The 22,495-nt window shown below is 48.3% G+C and overlaps 1 protein-coding gene across 1 annotated transcript in view; it reads right to left on the reverse strand.

The window, feature by feature from the left end:
• The window catches only part of SLC15A4 (solute carrier family 15 member 4), a 29,176-nt gene continuing 7,014 nt past the window's right edge, over positions 334–22,495 (reverse strand). The window contains exons 2-8 of the mRNA XM_018061409.1: positions 20,965–21,260; positions 16,654–16,822; positions 16,166–16,243; positions 15,335–15,503; positions 6,770–6,925; positions 5,502–5,660; positions 334–1,452 (exon numbers count right to left, since the gene is read on the reverse strand). Of these exons, the coding sequence (XP_017916898.1) occupies positions 1,304–1,452; positions 5,502–5,660; positions 6,770–6,925; positions 15,335–15,503; positions 16,166–16,243; positions 16,654–16,822; positions 20,965–21,260 (1,176 nt within the window). The 3' untranslated portion in view covers positions 334–1,303. The remainder of the gene's footprint in view (positions 1,453–5,501; positions 5,661–6,769; positions 6,926–15,334; positions 15,504–16,165; positions 16,244–16,653; positions 16,823–20,964; positions 21,261–22,495) is intronic.

Genomic DNA, 22,495 nt, shown 5'->3' on the forward strand with positions numbered 1-22,495 from the left:
TGATGTATTTATTTCCTAGAGCAGGGCTTTCCAACCCTTATTTAACACAAACACACACCCAGATGAATAAGGTGTTTGCTTTTTTGTTCTCCAAACAAAATAACATAAATAATATAAAATTGTATTTTAGTACAGAGCAGGCGCAAGTATCACTCTCCTAGGAAGTCAAGAGTTGCATCAGGAGGAGGCATTTTACTGAGACTTTTCATCAGTTCCTGCCGGCCAGACCCCTCACACGGTCTACGTGACAGCTGAGGAATTCACATGAAGTCCACAGAAAACGCACATACATGACGATGGTGGACAGAGCACAGAGAGAAGCAGTCAGTGGGTCTCAAAATCAAGGTGTTTTTTATAATAAAGTTATACCAAAAGCACAGCAACAAATGAAGAAGAGTTTATTAGACAAAACGAGAAACCCCTCATTGTGTAACAGCCCTGCCGCCCAGAGCCTGCGACTGTCGACAGTTCAGCTTCACAGTGAACACTGCCAACCGTCCCCGCTCGCGCCAGTGCTCTTCAGGGAGGGTCCTTCCCCCCTCAAGCGGGTCTTCAGACTCAGTGGTACCACAGTGAAATCGTACACGAGCATTGACTAGGCGAGGTTTTAAAACACGTGTCAGGCTGCTTCACAGGTTGAGATGAACACACGGTCTTAAACAGTTCTTAGTACAACATCATGTTCTTAAGGAAACAATAGGAAAGCAATCTCAACGGTTTAAAATGTTAGCACTATTTGCAGCAGCAGATAAAATGCATTCACCTCCGGCCTGTACCGAGGAACCTGGTGTTGGCAAGATTTGCGGCTTAGGAGAGAAACCATGAGCAGGACTTCTCTATAAAACTTCGTGCACTTGACCACCCTTTCATTTCTTAACAAATCCTCCTGTTCTTCAATGGAAACAGGTATCTATTCATCAAGAAAGAAGGTGAGCGCAGTTTTACAGGAAGGAGATGAGATACTTGTTTAAAATACTGGGATGCCAACCCGCATAGGTGTCGTCTCCGGAGACTCGGTGTCACTGTCTGCGGGTGTCGCTGTCAGCTAGAGGAGACTAGCTGTAGGGTGAGCCGGGGTCTTCGGTGGCGAGAAGCCTGCGGCAGCCTGTGCATCTGCTCCAGGAAGGCCCGGGCAGCAGGAGATGAACCGCAGGAAGGCACTCACCTAGGTCACCCATAAAAGAAGAGACCAATCCTGGTGTCATGCCAAGTCTCAGGAAAGTCAGCCATCCACTCTCCGAGCCCCCGCAGCCCCTTCCCCCGGATCCGTCCGTCCATCAGACCCGACAGGGGTGCGGGAGCGTCAGGTCCTCCTGCTGGCGGGCGTGCCGTTCGCTCTTGACCGCTGATGGTCGTATCTCACGGAAACAATAAGGAAAAGCAGGAGGGTGGCTCCTTGAATGGCCGCCAGAAGGAAAAAGTAATAGTTCAAATAGCAGCCGTTGATGTTGCCTGGAGAGAAGGAAAGGAAAAAGAAACAGAGTTTAGAAAGGAAGTTTACAAGATTTTCTTTCTTTTAACTTAGTTCCTACCAAGGTCAGGGTGACTTTTAATGTTGTCATTTAAAAAAAAAAAGGAAGAAAAAAGAATACCCTACCCCTAATTCGAAGTACACAAGTGCTTTGCTCCCAGAGCCACCATGACGTCAACACCAGCTCCAGGCCGGGGCCCTGTCACCAGCCTCTCTTGCTCCACAGACAAGGAGCCCAACTGTCCCCAAGTCAGCTCCAGAAGCGGAGGGTCTTGGTATCCTGGGTCCAAGGTCTGTACATTTATCAAGACCACACAGCAGGCCAGGACACAGCCTGGACATCATGTCTCATAGGAGTCCTGGACCCCTGCACTCCTGCGTTGTCACCTGACATTAGACACACTCCAGTGTACCCTTCACAGGCCAGGGCAGGTGGCTGAACACACAAGCCACACGCTACGGGGAGACACAAGTCTGCTTTTTAAATTTCTCCTTAAAAACTTCAGGTTGCCAAAGAGCTGACATACTGAAAGCCCGAGCACCACGCAGGCATCCTATGTGCAAGGTTCCATTTAATTCCTGATAAACCCTGAGGAGGCAGAGGTTAAGATCATGGACCTCAGAGCTCAACCAACCAGACTCAAACCCAGTGTCATGGTCTCTGGGCTCAGTCTCATTTGTAAGATGTGAAAACATAGCGGCCAGCCCCCCACCCTGCCCCCAGGCAGGAACAGCGCTGCCGTGAGAAGCAGCCAGGGCCTGTTACAGCGCCCAGGGCCTGAGGCCGCCTCCTCAGCAGTACCGTGAGGAGCCTCAGTCTTCACGGAGGTCTGGGGTACCAGGTCTGCACACCAGAGAGAACCGAGGTTTCACAGCACCACCCAGCACGGCCCCTTGGCGTGGAGATGCAGGGCTGTGGGTGAGGGACCACGTCACCCCAGCTCCCTGCAGACGGCTGTCCCCACAGGCCACAGGTGGCCTACCGCTTACACTGCTTGTCACCAAATGAAAAGGGCCTGACACATGGTCAAGCAGAGGGGCGGGGAGACACGTCCATCAGAAACATGTCCAGAGGAAGCTGGCATCTCGGAAGGAAAGCTGTGGTTCTCTCCGACAGGCTTCACAAGCATTTCCACTTAGCTTACTTAGAACACCAGACTTCCTTCCTTCTGATGGTCTCCCTCAGGCTGGGTTATTCTGGAACTTCCTTTTTCTGTCTGAACATACACTCATTAAAATTAGACGTTCAACACTGCTTTCATTAAACAGAATGAACAAATAGATATAATACATGCGTTTTTAAAGAATTCTCACTCAGGTTGTAGAAGACAACGATTTGCTATGTTTACTGCTTTGGGAAGAAATCCAGTAATACCTAGAATTTCTACTAGACTGTGCTATTTATTCAATAGATACTTAAAAGCCGTGGTTAGGTCCTCACTGCCTGCGGGGCTCTGCCCTGGACAGAGACCCTCGCTCCTGGAGCCTGGTGTGCCCGCGCTCACCACGGCACTGGTGGGTGGTGCCAAAGTGCCAACCCTGAAACATTCATCTCCCCAAATGACACAGGCAGTTAAAACTAGCAAAGCTGAAAGCCGGCAGGCCGAGTGGACCGTACACGGCGTTTTCGCTGTCAGGGCGAGTCTCAGCCTGGGCTAGGAAGGGTGTTCAGAACTGGGTCCACCACCTAAAAGCTATCACAATCAGCCTTTGCTTTCTTGGGCCTCTTCTCAGACAGAAGGTAACTGCATACGAAGGTGGTAAACTCTGGGTGTTCTTCATTTGATAAGATAGACTGCTGGGCCCCAAGGAACAGGCTCACGTGTCACCAAACACATGCACGAAGGCATTCCCAGCTGCTCTATCCATGACAGCCTCCAACGGGCGCCGCCCGCAACACCCATGCACAGCACAGTAGATAAATGAGCTGTGACTTATTCGTACAACAGATACTCCACAGAAATAACAAAAGAACCGGTTACTGGGGACGACTCGGAAAACTCATCACTGCATGAAAAGACAGCAGCCGCGGCAGAGGACTGGGAGGCCACAGGACTCAGTGGGCTGACATCACAGCAATTCATCCTGCCAGGGCCTGGGGGCTTAACGCAGCAAGGACAGGAGGAAGGCTTCCAACCGTCCTGCACTTGGGTCGGGATGAAGAGCACACCGAGCTGCGCCAGAGCCCCTCACAGCACAGATGTGCTTCCCAATCTAAATACAGCAAGGACAAGCAGGCCAGGCAGAGGATGGGGAGAGAAGGACACAGTGAAGGGAAACTCAGACCACAGCCCAGGGACCCGACAGGAAGTGATCCACACGTTAGTCGGGAAGCACTGAGTCAGCTCCCACCGCCACCTGAGCCCTGGTGGAGCAGAGAGGAGCAGGGAGGAGCAGGGGGCGTAGAGAAGCTGGCCTGCTGCTCCTCCTCTAGAAGAATCTGGCACAGCTTGGGGGTGGGAGTGGAGTGCCATGGGGCCCATCCTGTCCCCCATCCCCGCCCCAGCAGCCCTGCCCCTAACCGAGAGGGAGCCCTGCCATGCCCTCCTGCGTCACCGTCAATGCACCCAGCTCCCGGCGCTCCAGGCAGAAGGGGCGCAAGCTCTCTGCACTCGAGGGAAAGAGGGGAGACCACCTGCGCTCCTCGACAGGGCAGGCGATCCAGGACACACGACCCGGCGCCTCCCTCTCGTGGAGATAACATCAACACACAGGACCCGGGTCCAGCGCTGGTACCTGCGTGCATCAGCGCTGGAGGTGACCCTCACAGCTGCAAGTATTAAAATTACCTGTCAGAAGGAAAGGATGAATGACAGACAAACCACAAGTTATTAAATTAGTGGTGGGGGGATTAAATCACCGGAAGGCAACAAGGATAACCAAAGCCAACCAATCTACGATGCATTTAAAAATGAAACAGAAACTAAGAAACAGCATCTCCATCTGAAGAACTACAGAGGTTTGATCTCTGTGACTAATCTCTGAAGGAGGTCTGCTCTGTGACACCAAGAACCCAGGAGAACTCTCAGAACCCCTGTGTAACCGAACCTTACCCTCCAGGAGGGGGGCAGCCCCTCCTCACCACAACCAGGCTGGGCCTGCCCACTCCCCATAGCCCTGGTGCTCACAGCTTGACCACATCACCCATGGCGCCCAGGCGGTGCTGGGGGCTCTGGTTTCTGTTACATCAGGGCTTCTCGGGCCTAAACCCTCACCTCAGGACAGGAATTTTAACTGAATCATGGGAGGGCTTTTGGAATTCTGCCATTTCTGGATAAGTCTCTAGGCTTGCATCAGGTTTCCAAGGGGATTTACAACCTACAAGTACCAGGGGACAGCAAATACCACACAACTACACAAGGAAAAGCAACCAAAAGCAACGGTGGTTTTTACTGGTGAAACATATAAAGAAGAAAGACGCCTCCATCTCTGGGTCCGTTTACAGGCGACATCAATCTGCAAGCAGCAGAGCTCTCATCTCTCGCCAGTGATTTTGCTCAAGATGCCACCTACTGGCAATGGCTGTAAAACTCCATTATGATTGATCACGAGTCATATTTGTTTTTAAAAAGGCAACTTATTGTCTATCTTTATTTTAACCACAAGGAATTAAAAGGTACTGTCAGGGAAAGAAAATACAAAACTAAGATAAATGAAGGGAAATTTGTGATACAGATTTTAGTTGCCTCCTAATGAAACAAAGACAATGCTGGACCTGACAGTAGAGAAAGAAGGTGGTCCGCACATCACAGATGTGGGAACAACAGGGGCCACTTGGCCGCTGGTGGCGGATGTGGCCAAGGCTGACCTGGGCAGGAGAGGCTCACCTGCCTCTGGGAGATAGCGCGTGACATGGGTAAACGGGGTGAGGTAGGTGGTCTGATGCAGCTTGGGGAGCAGGGTGGGGGCTCCTGGCCCAGCCCAGAGACACTGATCACATCCGGTCCCAGCTGCCCCACATGACCCAAGGGCAGGGGCTCTGGATACTGGTCACTGATGATGGGGTGGGCAGGGGTGGGGTGGTCCTTACCGAAGTCCGTGTGGCTGCTCATCCACCCGATGGCCTTCAGAGACACCAACGCCAACAGTCCTGAGCCCACAAAGGATCCAACGCCAGAGAAGAAGAAGAACAAGCCCATGATGGCGCTCTGCATGGACTTGGGGGCAGCCGAGTATGCAAATTCCAGGCCTGGGGGGGTGGAGGATGAAGGTTGTTTCTGGAGAGGACACAGCGCTGCCTCTGCACTGCAGCCCTTGGGGACCTGGCACTCTGGGCACAGCCCCCCCCTGCCCTGAGACAGCCCCCAGCTGGCTGCTCGTCTCCCACCACAGCCCCTGGAAACCCCAAGAGGTGGTGGTCACCCCCACCCTCACATCAGAGGGCAGCATTTGACTTGACAGCTCTTGGAATTTCCTGTTCCTCATGGAAAGAAGTTGAAGAAGCCAAATTTCCTATATTCTTAATTGATGTGAGTTTGCAAATGAACCACTGACATAAAATGGGGAAATCTACTCAGGAATTCTACCTGAAAGGCAAAGTGCTTGAGGATGGTTTTGGCAGGCGCATCTATAACCCAGTTCTTGCCGTGATAACCAGACACGGAGATGTGCACTGGGCTGTAAAGGAAGGGCCGCCCTCTTTGATTTATTCTCTCCCAAGTTCATGAGCCAATTCCACGTGAGCACAGGAGGAGGGGCAGAGAGGAGAAAACCACTGCCCACGGCCCGGCCGGCTCTGGTTATCACTCATTTCCTCCTTCCCTCACTCCAGGCAGTGGGAAACAGGCCTGCACAGAATGCACTTGTCCACATGCCACCACAGGATCTCAGCAATAGGGAAGAGAGGCCTGTGAGAACACGCTCTATAAATGAGGTTTCTCCCTAACACATCTAAAGGCAGATACCGCTAGCCGGGCAGCAAGGGACCCGAGGCCTGGCCGCGGCCGCAGGACTGCGGGCTGGGGAGCCAGTGCCAGGCCAGGCAGCCAAACCCCCCGCCCTCCCCCCACCGGAACGGGGCTCGTCCTTCTCCTTTCCTGTCTCCTGTGGACGTGCTGCAGCAGGTGATTTTCATGTTGATGTTGTGTGAATCCTACTTTTACATCAAGAAAGGGAAGCCTCAGCCATATGTCACCCTTTCCTCACCGATTCCCATTCTGAACCACCCCTGCCCACCAACACCCACCAAGCACTGTGCGGTTCCGTCTCGACGCAGCCTAACAAGGGAGGAAACAGCATGGCCTTAATCATGCAGTGAGGGGACTGGACACAGATGCCCCCAACAGGAGGAAACCTCACCTGCGATGCTGGCGAATATTTCACTGACGCCGATTAGCACGTACTGCGGGACCTGCCACCAGATGGGCAAGTCCGCGGCGTAGTACACGACGTTTCCGATGGTCTGGTTGATGGTCTTCTCCTTCACGAGGTCCAGCCTCTTGCTTTCCAAAATCCCTACAATTCATAAGTACTTATAAGTATTTATTCACTAACATTTGTAATTAAACTGAAAAACCAGATCCTTGGGACAAGATGCCTGTCGATGATTCTGAGAAATGCATGAAAGCTTAACACCAGATGACACATATCCCCCCAGGCACCCAAGCTCAGGAATTACCCTTTCCCCCTTTCAGCTTCCGAAGTAGGTCACTGAAAACCAGAGGTCATGTCATCCATGTCTCACACGGGTGTTCTGCAGTGCCTTATAAAACCAGCGTTCAGCGTGCTTAACACAACCCTCAAAGCTCTGGATCGCTCACCTAAACGCCTTTTGCTTCCTTCAAAAAAAGGAGCAAAAGAAAGCTACACAGTACTGCAATAAAAAGATTAATCACGCTATTTACTTACCAGAAGGTAATAAATCTGGAGATGCTTTTCCCTTCAAGGTAACATATTTACGCTGATTCACTGACTGATTATCCTGATTACAACGACTACCACTACCACTACTAATGCCAATTTCCCCATTAGATGGGCTCAACCTTATCAACAAACTACAGTAGTCCCCCTTATCTGTGGGGGATACGTTCCAAGACCCCAGTGGACGCCTGAAACTGAGAACAGTTCTACATCCTACATATATACATATATATACACTATTTTTTCCTTGCCCACACAAACCTCTGATAAAATTTAACTTATAAATCCGGCACAGTAAGAGATTAACAACAGTAACTAAGAATAAAACAGAACAATGATAACAACACACTGTAATAAAAGTTACATAAAGTTGGTGGTCTCCCCAGGTATCTCACTGTACTGTAGGTATTTTCAGACTGGTTGATCCTGGGGTCACGGAAACGATGGGAACCCCAACCAGGGATAAGGGGGATGGCTGCACACTGGGCCTCGCCCCCACCAGTGGCCTTCTGCCCTCAGCAGCAGCCAGGACTCCCTGGACTATCAGTCGTCTGTCAGGTGGGACAGATGGACACAGGAAAATAAGCAAGATCAGAAATAGCTACACTGCAAAAAAAAAAAAAAGATCGAAATGAAGTTTAAAACAACAACCCATAGGATCAAGTTCTTAGAGTAAAGATGTTTTTAAGGAATTCTAGTTGCAAATGAAATAATGGACTCTCATAGCTAATGTATACGTAACAATTGTGTGTTTAAAACAGTATGAGGAAGGACAGGAGCCTGGGTAGAGGAATATTGGAATATACATACATAAGGGGCTTCCGTGGTGGCTCAGTGGTAAGGAATCCTCCTGCCGATGCAGGAGATGTGGGTTCGATCCCTGGGTCGGGAGGATCCCTTGGAGAAGGAAATGGCCACCCCCTCCAGTATTCTTGGCTGGGAAATCCCATGAACAAGGAGCCTGGTGGGCTACAGTCTATGGGGTTACAAAAGAATCAGACATGACTGAGACACTAAACAACAAATATATATATATATCCCTTTTAAGATCTGAGCATGAAAAAGGACCAGGATTTGACGGACAGAGTGAAAGAATCTGCCCCCACACCACATCTCAAATGTCCAAAGATAAAACACATCAAAGGCCCAAGAGAAGGTGAGGCCTCCTAGCTCATTTCCACGTGGAAAGCCCGCATCTCTTCCCTGATGGTGGGTGACAGAGGCAGCTCAGCCCTCACAACTGTCCTGTGACTGAGAAACAGGAGCAGACCAGGTCTGCAAAGCGTCTGCTGCTCTGGAAACGGGAATATGAGGCTCAGCCCAGCAGTTATCTCAGTAAACTGGTGGCGGCATTAAGGGCCTTGCCCAAAAACAGCAGCTTGGCTCCCTGGCAGGGCAGCAGGCAGCACCACTGGGCCCGCAGTGGTACCCTGGTTGGAGCACCTTCAGACGCAAGGTGCTACAGGCTTCCCCTGGGTCAGCCGAGGTCCAGCCGGCCCTGGGCCACCGCCCTCAGACTGGAAGATCACTGCACTGCACGGGCCACCAACCCTCTAGCTTGGAAGGGTTAGATTTAAGTACAGAGAGAGGGAAGAATTCACTCAGCCTGGTTTAGGAGAATAAATACTGAAGCTGGATAATCTCTTGCCCTTCATAAGAAAGGCAAGGGAGCATGAAGATACCAAGTGTGAGTGTTTATGGCGGGGTGTCACTGGTGGGAACCATATACGGGTTTAGTACCAGGAAAAGACACCATTGACTTCTGGCAAGCTGGCAAAGAACAGGAATTTTTAAGCCATAGGACAGAATCTGCGGTGGTCTCATCAGTTAGGAAAACGCAGACTCTTGTGAAGGCTGAGGGTGAAAAGGTAACAGAAATCAAGGGGCAATGGCAAGGGGGACATAAACCAGGACCAAGCCCTGAGACAAGAACATGAGAAATCAACAGAGCGCCTCTTTGGTGGGACCGGAGGAAGGATGGGGAGGTGTGGAGCACACGGCTGACACTACAGAGAACAGAGGAAGGAGCAGGGTCCTGAGAGGCCGACAGAGAACCCGAGCGGTCCTCGGGCAACGGCGGTCCTGCGGGGTCTGGGCAGGCCTGTCCCTGAGAGGCCGCAGAACTAGTGACGGAAGAGACAAGAAGCGTGGGTACAAACCAGTATAAAGACAGGAGCTGGGAGAACCGAGACAGAAGGAAGAGGGGCAAATTCTTCAATTAACAACACAAACTTACATCAGGTCAAACACAAAAGAAAACCCAACACTGTGGGTGAGAAGGAAATGAAGTGTGGCAGCCGCAAAGGTCGGCTAAGAGGAGGGGCGGGCAGTCACCTGGAGGGAGACGGGACAACGGCAACACAAGGGCAGGAAGGAGGCATCAGGAAAACACACCGAGGGTCAGCAAAGGGCCCCTGTGCCCACTCGACCCTGCGCCTGCTGCTCCCTGCTGCCAGCTCATCTACACTCACGACGAGCCAGAGCGAAACATGCAGCAAGAACACCGACCAGGGGTGTTGACTGGGCTTTCACTGGGCCTCCCCACACGGTGCCACTCCCCCATAAACCTTTATGAGTAAAACACCATCACAGGCTAGAAGTGCAGAGAGAATCTGAGGCACACCAGCCCTGCTGGTCATCAGAGCACGTGGACGGAAAGGATGGGGCTTTGTCTTGGCTTCCCAAGTAGCGCTAGTGGTAAACAGCCCGCTTGCCAATGCAGGAGACACAGGAGACGCAGATTCAATCCCTGGGTCGGGAGATCCCCTGGGAGGAGGAAATGGCATCCCACTCCAGTATTCTTGCCTGAAGAATCCCATGGACAGAGGAGCCTGGCTATGGTCCATAGGGTCATGAAGAGTTGGACACGACTGAAAGGACTTAGCACGTAGCACATGCTAGAAATGCAGTGAGAATCTGAGGTACACCAGGCCTGCTGGTCCTCGTCAGAGCAAGCAGATGGAAAGATACGGCTTTGTTTGGTGACGGGTTGCTAACTGGAGGAGACCCAGGGTAGACCCACGTACGTCCTGAACTTTAGGGACACTAACATCTGTGCCTCCTTGGGGCTTAGTTCTAACAGACTCATGCTGCCTAAGAGAGAACAGTATCTCTCTAAGGACACTGTCCTCTGGACTGGACAGTGCTTCCCATTCACCAGAGCCTGCACAGACCGTCGCATCCCTGGACACATGTCATCCCCATCACCCCAGGCAGCACTGGACTCCAGGGCTCCTGCACACAGGATCTGAACTACCACGGCTGACAGCGCTGCAGCTACCCTACCATCCTGTGCAGCACCCCACAAACACTTTTAGAAAGGGATACTGGCCAAAAAGGAAGCCTTGAAATGCATGATACAGGAATCATAAACACGATCTCGCTCAACTCCTCAACTAAAGCTTTCTCGGTAGCAAATGGACAAACAACAGCATCAATTATTATGAATTGAAAAAAGTTCTCTAAAAGTACTCTTGGATCAAAAAGAAAATAAAAACCACAGTCTCAATATTCTCCCGGGGAGAAAAATAGAAACCATTACAACAAACCAAAGTGCAAGGGACCTTGATAGAAAGGCAGTAACAGGCCAATTAAAAGAATAACATGGTCTTTACTGTTAAGCAGGAACGAATAAATAGAAGTGAAGAATTTTAACTCAAGTGATGAGAAAAAGAAATCAGCAAAACACAATGAAGGTAATAAAAGTTAATATCTTAATTATTCACTGAGAAAACATAAAAATAATCAAACGATAAATTCAAGAGATACAGCTAAGGAAAAATTGTAAAATACCGTTTGGGGCAATCTAATAAAAGAGAACACATAAAAAAGTGAAACTGGAAAAGAGGAAGGAAATGCAACAGTTTATTTAAATGACCATTTTTATCTCCTCTCAATTTCTCTAACTCAATAAATTATATTCTAAGGACACTAAAAAATAAAAAGCTTAAGTGATTCAGCAAAAAACAAGATCTGTACAAAACTGAGAAAAAGGTGGAAAAATGATCATATTTCCTTTCAGAGAAGTGATGCACCCTTGTAATTTTCTAGGTAAAGACTCGGAACTTCCTGGGAACAGACAGAAATTTCTCATCCTGTTAAACACAGCCCGCCTCCAGAAACAGGGCATTTACCAACCCTTTAATGAAGCTGTGCAATCCAGACACCAAATTAGACAGAGATGCGTAGTCACTCAGCAAAACAGCAGCAGAGTCCAATCAGACCATCAGGGTCAGCCCTTTTAACAAAGAGGGTTTATTTATTTCAACAGTTAAACACCAGAGGTTAAAATAAATAAAAACATGAGCTGCGAAAGGTGGAGAGGGGAGGGCATGTCATCCTCCTGAAAACCAACGTAAGATATCTGAGAAAAACTCAACATTCATTTCTGCCAAAAATACTCAGTAAACTTGAAATAAAGTTTAGATAGTTAACATCAACATAAACACCTATTTCAAACTAAGAGGTGACAGTGAACTGCGAACAGTGAGCAGCTGAAGGCATTCCGTCAAAGTCTGGGATAAACGGAGGGAGTAGGACTTCCTTGGGGGGGATTTGAGAAGCAAAGTAATTTCACTGGGCATGGCAACCCACCCAGGATTTTTGCCTGGAGAATCCCAAGGACAGAGGAGCCTGGGTACAGTCCACGGGGTTGCAGAGAGTCAGACACAACTGAAGCGACTTAGCACACACAGATGCATGATGGTAACAGTGAGAACTAGAATCCTAAATAACCAACAACAAAGGACTGCAGGTGAATGTTTAACATGGAAGGATGCTTTAGTTTTTTCTTTTTTAACAGCGGGTGACAAAGGAAATACACACACATCACATCATATATAATTTTTCTCATGCACTTGCAGACTGATAGTAGAAGATAGCCTTGGGTGGAATTATAAGTGCTTAAATCTCTGTGTGTGTTGAGACAGACACAGAGACCGAGGAAGGAGGAGAGCAATGAGGGGAGATGCTCATCTGTATTTGGTGGATTTTTTGTTTTAACCTGCCTACAGTTAACAAGTGTTTCTTTATACCTTTAAGGGTTTCTTAGGTTTAGTTTTTAAATCAGGCTCAAATCACTGTACACAACAGGATTTCATTTCTGCAGAAACACAAAAAGTGTATGTGTATGTACACACAGATACACAAACAAAGTCAGAGAGACATGCACCATCACAGCAGTGAGCATCTCTGGGGAAATTACAGCTGATCTTTATTTTCTTCTTTATGTTTCTAAGGTTCCCTTTTCTCCAGTGAGCATCTATTAGTAAGTTAAGAACACATACAATTTTGACGGGGAAAGCACACTTCTCTTTTCCTCAAGCAGAATGGAAGAAAACCCGTTGGGTGTGCCTGATTCTCACCTGAGAAACTTTAAAGAAAGAGCTGTTTCCAGCAGGGATGGCACTAAACAGAAGATTCTGATTTATTATGGATGAACGTAGCAAGTTAAAAGGCAAAATCATCTCTTTCCTATTAAAATGTTAGTCTGCTGTTATGATTTCTGGTTTCCATTCAAAGTTCATTAATGCCCCAGTTAAATAATATTCACTAGAGCTGGAAATGAAACGGCATGAAACACCAGTCACTGCTTACATTAAATTTAATAAACTGTGCCTAAGTCAAGTTATGAGACATTTAAACTCTGTGAATCAGTGATGGTTAAGTTCCTTCCTAATATCTGGTCACTCAGCAAAGAAAGCCTCTTTAAGATCAGCACTGGAGGCGTTTTCCGTGGCTAAGCAAGTGATCTGGATGCTGACATTCAGAGCGGCCGCGGTCACACAGGTGCAGAGCACCTGCCTCCCCACAGGTGCCTGCGGCCACCTGATGGCAGCCTGGTCCTGCTGAGCAGGAAGTGAGCTGCTGGCACTGCTTGTGCTTTTAAAAGGCAGCACTGGGGCTCCCTGCGATCCCCAGTGGGGAGACACAGGGGGCCAGGTTCGACCCCTGGTTGGGGAACTAGATCCCACATGCCACAACTGAAGATCAGAAAGACAGACAGAGAGAGGAAAAAAAGGAAGAAAGAAACAGCAGCGCTGCCCGCCCAACTGGACCCGCTCAACAGACTCCCGTCTGCCGCCACTTCTTACAGAAACAGGCACAGAAACCACCGGGAGGGATGACCCCAGGGTTCTCAGGGCCCAAGAAGCTATTCAGCCATAAACGAAACTGAAAGAGAAGAGGGTGTATTAAAGGAACCAAACCCAGAGTCTGCTAGATGATGCCTGGGAAACCAGCAATCTCTCCTTTCCCACAGGCAGCTGACAAGGATAGCTATCCGTGGGGTGCGACTGGCTGGCTGGGGTAGAGGGGGTGCTCTCCCACCCAAAAAGAGCAGAGGTGCTGAGGCTGAAGTTGGGCTCTCGGCAAGTGCTCAGGAACTCCGCCCCCCGCCCTGCCAGCACAACTGCTCTGCTCCAGGGCGCCTCGCCCATCGCCGATTCCACGTCAGGAAACCTGCCAGAGCCCTGCTGTGACCTAGCTCTTTTTCGCTCAGGCTTATTTGCCCACGTGCACAGAACTGGAAGGGAAACGGGTCACATGGCCAGCACATGGCAGGAACTTCATCCAGAGACGACCTCCCTTTAATCACCTATTTCATTAAGAAAGAAATGTAATTGTCCCCTATGATGTCCCAGCGTCTAGAATATAGATTTCTTAAAGCTAGAGACTCATTTCCGTAAATCTGTTAAGTACTGTATCAATATGTTCACCTGGGCGACAGCCGATGGAGGCTGCGGTGAAGCCTTGTCAGAGAATATTAAATTCCATCTCAGCAGTGCTTAACATTAAATTCCTCATAACGGAGATGATATATAGGTGATTCAGGAATATCAGCTTTTCTTGTCTTGTTATATAACTAAGCTATTTTACGGTTCAATAATTTTCAAATATTAATGAAAGAAGAGTGCCAAAGCAAGGTAAGAAAGTCAGAAACACTTCAGCCTTATCGGCACAAGATAATTCAGCTTATACTTCAGAATCTAAGAATTATGAACTCAGAACCGAGCCCCCAACAGATGTTAGAATACCTGAGCATTAGTTCTTAATAGCCTTCTTTTTTTTCTGGGGGATGGAGGCTGGTTCCAAACCTGTATTTGATTTTTAAAAAAATAACAAAACTTTCTCTCCAGAAAAACGCACATGAAATTTTACATAAAAGTGCAAGGGTTCAGGGCATATGACACTGATTAATGGACCTGACGTTAAGAATCACAGGTCTGAGGATTATTTAACATCTTTAATTTATAAAATTTCCTCTATCTAGCAATTACAAGTGGTCTAAAATCGAAATCAGTAAGAGACAATAAGTCTCCCTTGACTCAACCCAAAAGTCATCTTCCAGAGCATTTCACTGGCTACAGTTCTTCAAGGAAAAAAAATTAGGACTCGTTGGTGATCAGGTGGCTAAGACTCCAGGTTCCCAATACAGGAGGCCTGGGTTTGATCTCTAGTCAGGTAACTAGTGGAGAAGGTGATGGTACCCCATTCCAGTACTCTTGCCTGGAAAATCCCACGGACAGAGGAGCCTGGTAGGCTGCGGTCCATGGGGTCGTGAAGAGTTGGACATGACTGAGCGACTTCCCTTTCACTTTCACTTTCATGCATTGGAGAAGGAAATGGCAACCCACTCCAGTGTCCTTGCCTGGAGAATCCCAGGGACGGGGGAGCCTGGTGGGCTGCCGTCTATGGGGTCACACAGAGTCGGACACGACTGAAGTGACTTAGCAGCAGCAGCAGGTAACTAGAAACCCATGCTGGAACTAAGAGTTCACTTACCACAACCAAAAAGCTTCCACAGCCAAATAAATAAAATACATATTTTAAAAAACGTAAAAGAGCAAATCCTTAGAGAAAAATCTTAAACTTCATATACTACTCCAGTTTAATAAAATAATCCTTATATGTACACGCTTCCTAAAGAACACATGAGTGACTACCATATTCTGAATCACCCACAACGGGAAGCAGGTAGGAGCAGAAACGGAGCTGGCTTCTCACCTGCGGCGAAGGCTGAGCACATCACGAAGAACATCCCCACGGCGATCCTTTTCAAGGATGATGGGAGCAGGCCGTTTCGTTTCAAGATGGGATCGACTAGTTTATCTTTCAGGGGAATTAACAGGAGGATGAGCACAGCATCAAACATGGTCAGCCAGGCTGCCGGAAACTAGAATTTGGAGATGCAGAAGACACGGGCTTATTTTTCTGCGGTGTCAGCAGCTGCTTACTTGACAACTAACGTCTAAATGGGAAAAGCTTATTTCAAAAACAGCTCATTTGTGCAAGTATGACCTCCTAGGAAAATAGTCTGTCTCAAGACACTGGATCTGAGGAAAGGCTTTCATTTCTAAAGGGACGTGATTTGGGTTTTCTGTGCTTTCTGGGGGGAAGAAGAAACAGGTCAAATATTCATGTTTAACTGACAGTAGCAACTTAGTTTGGGCTTCCCAGGTGGCTCAGTGGTAAAGAATCTGCCTGCCAAGCAGGAAACGCAGGTTCAATCCCTGGATTTAGATGGTCCCCTGGAGAAGGAAACGGCAACCCACTCCCGTGTTCTTGCCTGGAAAGAGCCTGGCAAGCTACAGTCCATGGGGTCGCAAGAGTCGGACACGATTTCATGACTAAATAACCACCACAAAGTCAGTTTAATCTAGTAAAGGACATAACCAACGGAAAGACAGTTTCAGAAGTGAGCAAAAATTCCATTGCAATAGGAACATGTTTAGTTCAAGCTACCTATATCATTTACAAAGTATCTGTGACTGGCAGAAGAAATTCTGTCACGTAAACCCCCAACAACAATTTTCACATCATTTCAATTGTTCTCACCGTATGAGGATTGGTTGTAATACTGGAAATTTCTGGAATCTTCAAATGAAGACTCTGTAAAACATACGTCGTCTGCATCTGGGTGTAAAAAGCAGTGTCATTACACGTGCACGGCTGTCACAGGCCTGCAGCGAGCCGCCCCGCCCCCAGAGTACTCTGTGATGAGACTCACAAAGGTCAGGTTGGCAAACGGGCAGGTCAGTCTCTTGGCCACCATAAAAGTCGTCTGGTGGTGAACTTTAAAAGAGAAGTAACGACTACCCCACTGAGAAATTAAAAGGTGGGGCCTGGAAAAACAGAGGTATGCCCATTCTTAGCTTCATTTTTAAAAAGGTTTTCAAAACATTTAAGTCCACAAAAATGAGTCCATAACTAACATCAAGATTCCAAGATCCTGGAGACTTATGGCAAGGAAAGCAGGGAACCCAGGCACTTGAGTGTTCACGGTGGGGGGAAGAGAGGAAATGAGACCTGAATATAAGACTCACTTGAAAATACACTGTCCAGTAAGGTATCAAAGCCAAGAAAACGGGGACAATCTTGACAAGAGCTTTCACATCTTCCACTTTATCTTCCGGGAATGGCCCTCCTCGAGACATCTTACATGAATCAAACAGACTGTGTTTAGAAGATTGCTGAAAGACTCCAATGCCTTCACTTTGGGAAATAAAATGAAGGAATTAGTTTTCTTCCACCCCCAGAAATCAGTTATTTGGTAACAAATTAGGTTTGGGGATAGGAAATGAGCTTGCTGCACTGAATCTGCTCAAACCCCCTTCTGTTACCTACTAATCGTCGCCTACCCATTGTGGCCACCCAAATTACTCCTCAAAACAGGGAGACGTCCGGAATCAGCAGATGGAAGCGCTTCCTAGCCAGAGTGCGACGCTGGCCGCCATCACGGTGGGATCACCCAGCGCTGTCTGGAAGGTGGCCGACCTCATCCCCAGCTTTGTCACACTGGCCACTGGTCCTGTGGTGTGGAGGAAGCCTGTAGCTTCATCTGAAGCTGGTGACACCTACATCAGCTACATCACCGGGTGAGCATTTGAAAAGACGACTGTCCCGATTGTTTGGACCTTAAATTAGGCTATTTATCAAATGTCAAGACTCGATGACCAACACAAAACTCTTACAAAACCGAGCTGGTTAACTGTATTGCAGTCACACTGGTGTGACTGGGAGGGAGGGCTCTGTTACAGCAGAGAAGACATCAGCTCTTCTCTTAAGGAAAAGCCGAGACGGGGAGCGGGTGATGCTCCTGGTGATAATCTGACGGTGTCACCTGGGGGAAGATGACAGAGTGCCCACTGGCGACCCCTAATCACCACCCTATCAGGCACCAGGACACTCATACTAGCATCCCCCTCCCCCCGCTGCAAGGAGGAGGAAGTCAGGGCACAGAGAGGGTAAGAAATGTGCCCAGGGCAACACAGCCAGGGAACGGGGCAGGGATCTGACCCCAGGCGGTCCTGGCTGTAGAACCTGAGGTCCCAAACACTGTATAGCCACCCGTCCCTCTGCTTCCGCCCTCAGGCCTCCCCTCCATGCTCCGGCCCGCCGGTCACAGTCCAGAGCTCTCAGCTGGCTCTGGTACCAGGAGGCCTTCCGGTCCTGGCAGCCCTGCCCACTTGCTCACCCTGGCCTGCCTTACTACACTATTTATAACATGCACAGGTCCCAGGTCTCAGAGGTACCCAACCCAAAATACTCTTAACGGAGAAACAGGCTCTAAGGCCCTTTGTGGTAAAATTGGAAAAAAAAAAAAAAGTTTTAATTGCACACCCTTCTCTAAAACCAGAAATAAATTCCCATTAAGAATGCTTGCAATTCTGGGACTTGGATATAAATGGGAGCTGTCAGCTTTCTAGTTTATAAACTCCCGACCCATTTGACTGAGTCACCAACTACTGTGAATAATTTCTGTCTTTTAACACTGACATTTTAAATTTGAACTTTCTGAGCACAGAAAAATTGAAAACTATAAAATTTAAACCAAATTTTGGACAGAAAAAGTAAATGCAACAGACATTTGCTGAGCACCTACTATATGCCTCATTCTGTTTCTGAGTGCTGAGGAAACACACATAGATAAAGAAAAGATGCATCTCTTGTCCTTATGGAGCTGAGTCCGGTGCGGAAAAATACTTAGAAAAATACACTTAATGTGAAAACACTAAATTCCAAACACATTATTATTCGTACTTTTATTTGAAAAAATTCATAGCTTCTCCTTTTTTTTGGCCAAAGGCGTAAAGTACCTATAAACCTAATATAGATTCTATCAGTGATTACTACATCATGCCGCCGACGCTTCTCTAAATACGTTCAAACGTCAAACAGCAAATTCACTTCACACACAGAGTCATGCACACAGGTTGCTGGCTATAATGCTTACGTTTTCATATCATTAAAGTATTCTAAAAACTATTTTAAGTCACTACACATCTAAAACTTTGCCCAGGGCACACACATTGTTAGTGTTATTATTCTGTAACATACAAGGGTCCAACATGGAGCCACAAGTCACCAACGGCAAGGCACACAGACCAGTGCTCCCTGAGACCCCCGGCCGAGGCTGTGTGTGCAGCTGTGCACCCTCTCCCGGGAGGAGGGGCGGGAGGGGGGGCTGTAAGCTCTCAGATCCTCAACTAACAGAGGCGAAGTCTCTCACAAAGGTGTGGCACTGTTTCCACTCACCAGTGAACTGAGCTGGCGGGCATGGATTTCATGTCTAGAACAGCATTAAAACATCTTCAAAACAGAGACCACCCCACCAAAAAAAACAGAACAGAGACCACTGAGAGCAGAAAGAAACTGGAATTGGGCCAGATGAAATCGGCCCCATAAATAAGGGAATGCTGGGTGGTGCTGTGCTTCCTTCGCTTCTAGAGCAACATTCTGCAAAAGCATCCTGATCAGCTAGTTACCACTGACTGGCCTCTTATCAGCTTACAAGGCCTCACAATGATCCTATGAGAGGGGACCTCTCCAACTGCACAAGAAGGAAAAGAAGGCTCTGCAAGGTCATTGACCTGCCCAAGATCAGACAGCCCCGACCCGTGGATAAGGAGAGTACAGTCAAGAGAATATGCCAGAGCATCATCTTCTCTACAAGCTGGTCCTCTTTGAATTGTGCCAAGGAAGACATCAAAAACCAACATAGAGGGAAAACAGATTCCCAAGCCCCAGTAGTCTTTACCACGCCATTTGTGCATCAAACCACATGTCCACAAAGCAACAGTGTCCTCCTGCACAGGGGTGCCAGGTATCACCCAGAAAGACACTCTGAAACTTTAATGATACATTTTGCTAGTGGGTATTTAATCTATAGGCCAAACATCTGGGATCTGAAATCATGCTTTTGCTGAATTAAAATGAGGCCCCAGTAAAGCACTACTGCCAGCTGCAGAGGCAGCAGGGCTTCAATCATTAAAAACTCTTCAGTGTGGTCCCACCATCAGCTGCTCTGAATTGAGTCTGAACGCGACACTGAATGAGTCTGCGGAGGCCTACCCGGGGACAGCTAAAGCAACCAGAGGCGTTGAGCCCGGAGTGAAGGGGCAGGGCTGTGGGAGCTGTTTTGGTACAGCTTCAGATCCACCACGTGGGAAGAACATGAGACATCTGTGATGGCTCCAAGGACATAAACAGGATACAGGCAGACAAGCCACGAGGAGGCAGACAGACGCGGGTCAGTCTGCAGAACATTCTTGCAACATGGGCCCTCCTGGTGGAGGGGCAGGAGGCTCCCCAGGGCTGAGCAGTCCCTCTCCGACTCAGGGACTGAACACCCATCTCAATGCCCGTCTTGATCAAAATCCTCCCTGAGAGGCTCAGCTCCAAATGGTCCTGAGGACTTTTCTGGGGTGATGGACACATTCTACGTTCTGACTGTAGTTATCTGACAGAATAAATCTGTCATAATTCCCAGAATAGTACAGTTAAAAGGCAAGTCTTTTAATACACGTTAATTTACACGTCAAAAGTAACACCAAAAATTTCTGAGGGCTTTTTGTGAGCTAAGTTCTGGACTTTTCTTCACTACTCTGCAACTAGGGTGACCGAACTTCTGCCAGAGCTTGCCCGGGATTCCCTGGGACCCGGGACTTTTGGCTTTAAAACCTCAGGTTGTGGGCAGACAGTGCTCCACCTGGGAAGTCCCGTGTTAACGGCACGATGGCCTTACCCTACCAGCATCTTAATTCTGCTATCCTGTCCTCAGAGAGCGGCTGACGTGACCACTGGAGGATGGCCACGCTGACCTGCTCAGCTGCTGGCCCTGAAGTGGGAGGCAGCGGCTCACTGCTTATGGAGCACAACGTGCATCTACACCTACAAACTAAGCAACTGCTCGGTTTCTGAGCCAGAGGACTGTCCAGGCCTTCTAAAATTCAGATTTCAGTGTTCATAAATAAAGTTTTGTTGGAACATTGAAAAAAATAAAGAGAAATGTATCAAGTTTAACACTGTCTCTTCGATGCCCTCGGCAAGCCTCTGTCTTTATCCTCTTTACACAGCTAAGCAGGCATGGGCCTCCGTCTACATCAGCAGTAAGTGGAGGGTCAAAGTGCAGGTTAGAAATGAAAAAGCGCGAGCCAGGGAAGGAGGGAGGCCGCTGGCTCATCTTTAAGATGGAGATGGGACACCTCATACTCCTGGCGCTGCTGTGGGACATTTCAACTCCAGCCCCATGGCCCTCCCAACGGTGAGCACAGGACAGACAGAAGCGAGCACTTTATTTTAGAGTGGTTAATAAGTCACGTGGAACCGTCTGTGATGAGAATAAAGCCGCTCACCCGCTAGGACTGGGCTCCCTGATGCGCTTCTGGGGGCGGCAGGAATACACCAGTATCCTGAACATGTCGGTGAAGGCGCTGCCGTCGGGCGGCTTGGTGATGAAGAAGGTCTGGCCACACAGGAAGACCGCGAAAGCGACACCGATGCAGACAGCAGGGATGGCGTAGCCGGTGACAAAGCTCACGTTCTGCTGGATGTAGGCAATGCCCCCCAGCGAGACGATCGCTCCCAGATTAATGCTCCAATAAAACCAATTAAAAAATCTTCGCGTGGCTTCTGGACCCCGATCTTTAACCTAAAATAGCAGGGAAGAAAAAGACTTAAACCCGTGTGATCACCTTTAAGGATGAAAAACATATCTTATGTTTTTATATACGTTGTTTTATGTATATGTGTGTGTGTGTGTGTGTGCTCGGTCATGTCATTCTTTGTGACCCCATCAACTGTAGCCTGCCAGGCTCCCTTGTCCAGGGCATTCTCCAGACAATACTGGAGTCGGTTGCCATTTCCTCCCCCAGGGGATCTTCCCAACCCAGGGATCGAACCCAGGTCTCTTGCATCTCCTGCACTGGCAGAAGATTCTTTACCATTAGCGTTACATGGGAAACCCACTTTACACGTATATATAAAATAGTACGATAAATTGATACAGCTTTCTATCAATTACTGTTGTCATCATAGTCTTTAAGAAATGCAGCACATGGGAATTCCCTGGCAGACCAGTGGTTAGGACCTGGTGCTTTCACTTCTGGGCCCCAGGTTCAATTCCTCTTTGGGGAACTAAGATCCCACAAGCCACGGCCAAAAAAAAAAAAGGGAAAAACAGCACCACAATCAAATGGTGTTTACAGGTAAGCTCAAGGGTCCCTTGACAAAAAATGTGTATTATACTTTCAATTATTACAGATTTGTTAAATATACTTAAATCTTAGAGCATTTCTCAAAGTAGCTCCCAGGGACCACGTGCTTTGGGAATGCTAGGAATGCTCCTTAAAAATACAGATTCACAGGACCTATTATTATCTAGGACCAGCCACTCATCATCTCTGTGGTTGGGGCCCAGGAGTCTGCGTTTTAAACAACTTCCCAGAGAACTTCTACTCAAAGCCATATAGCTCCAAGGCTTGATACATCTGGAACCAGAGGAAAATTAGAGAGTGCAACTAAAACCACGTGCTGTTTTCAGACCAGGAAGCCTCTCGGGATATCAAGAGAAGTTCTGATAAGACCAGGATTCCTTAAAGGTTCAAAGATCACTGACTTCCTGAATGTAGACAAACAGAAGTGCCAGGTTACACAAGCACTTTCCTTGAGACCTACCCAGTGGGAGCCTGTCCTGGTGCGGACAAGACAGTCTGCGTGGGCATGGGCTCCCTGTAACATCCCTCCCTGAAGACAGCTTTTCACATCTACGTGACACCCCGAGAATGTGCTTGAGCCAGTCATTGCTAGCCAGTTCCATCTCATAAAATGTTTAAACAAACCTCCTGGTTTAAAGGCTGATGCTGGATTGTGTACACAGACTGCCGG

This window comes from Capra hircus, chromosome 17 (genome assembly GCF_001704415.2).
Source record: "Capra hircus breed San Clemente chromosome 17, ASM170441v1, whole genome shotgun sequence".
In the NCBI taxonomy this organism is placed as follows: domain Eukaryota; kingdom Metazoa; phylum Chordata; class Mammalia; order Artiodactyla; family Bovidae; genus Capra; species Capra hircus.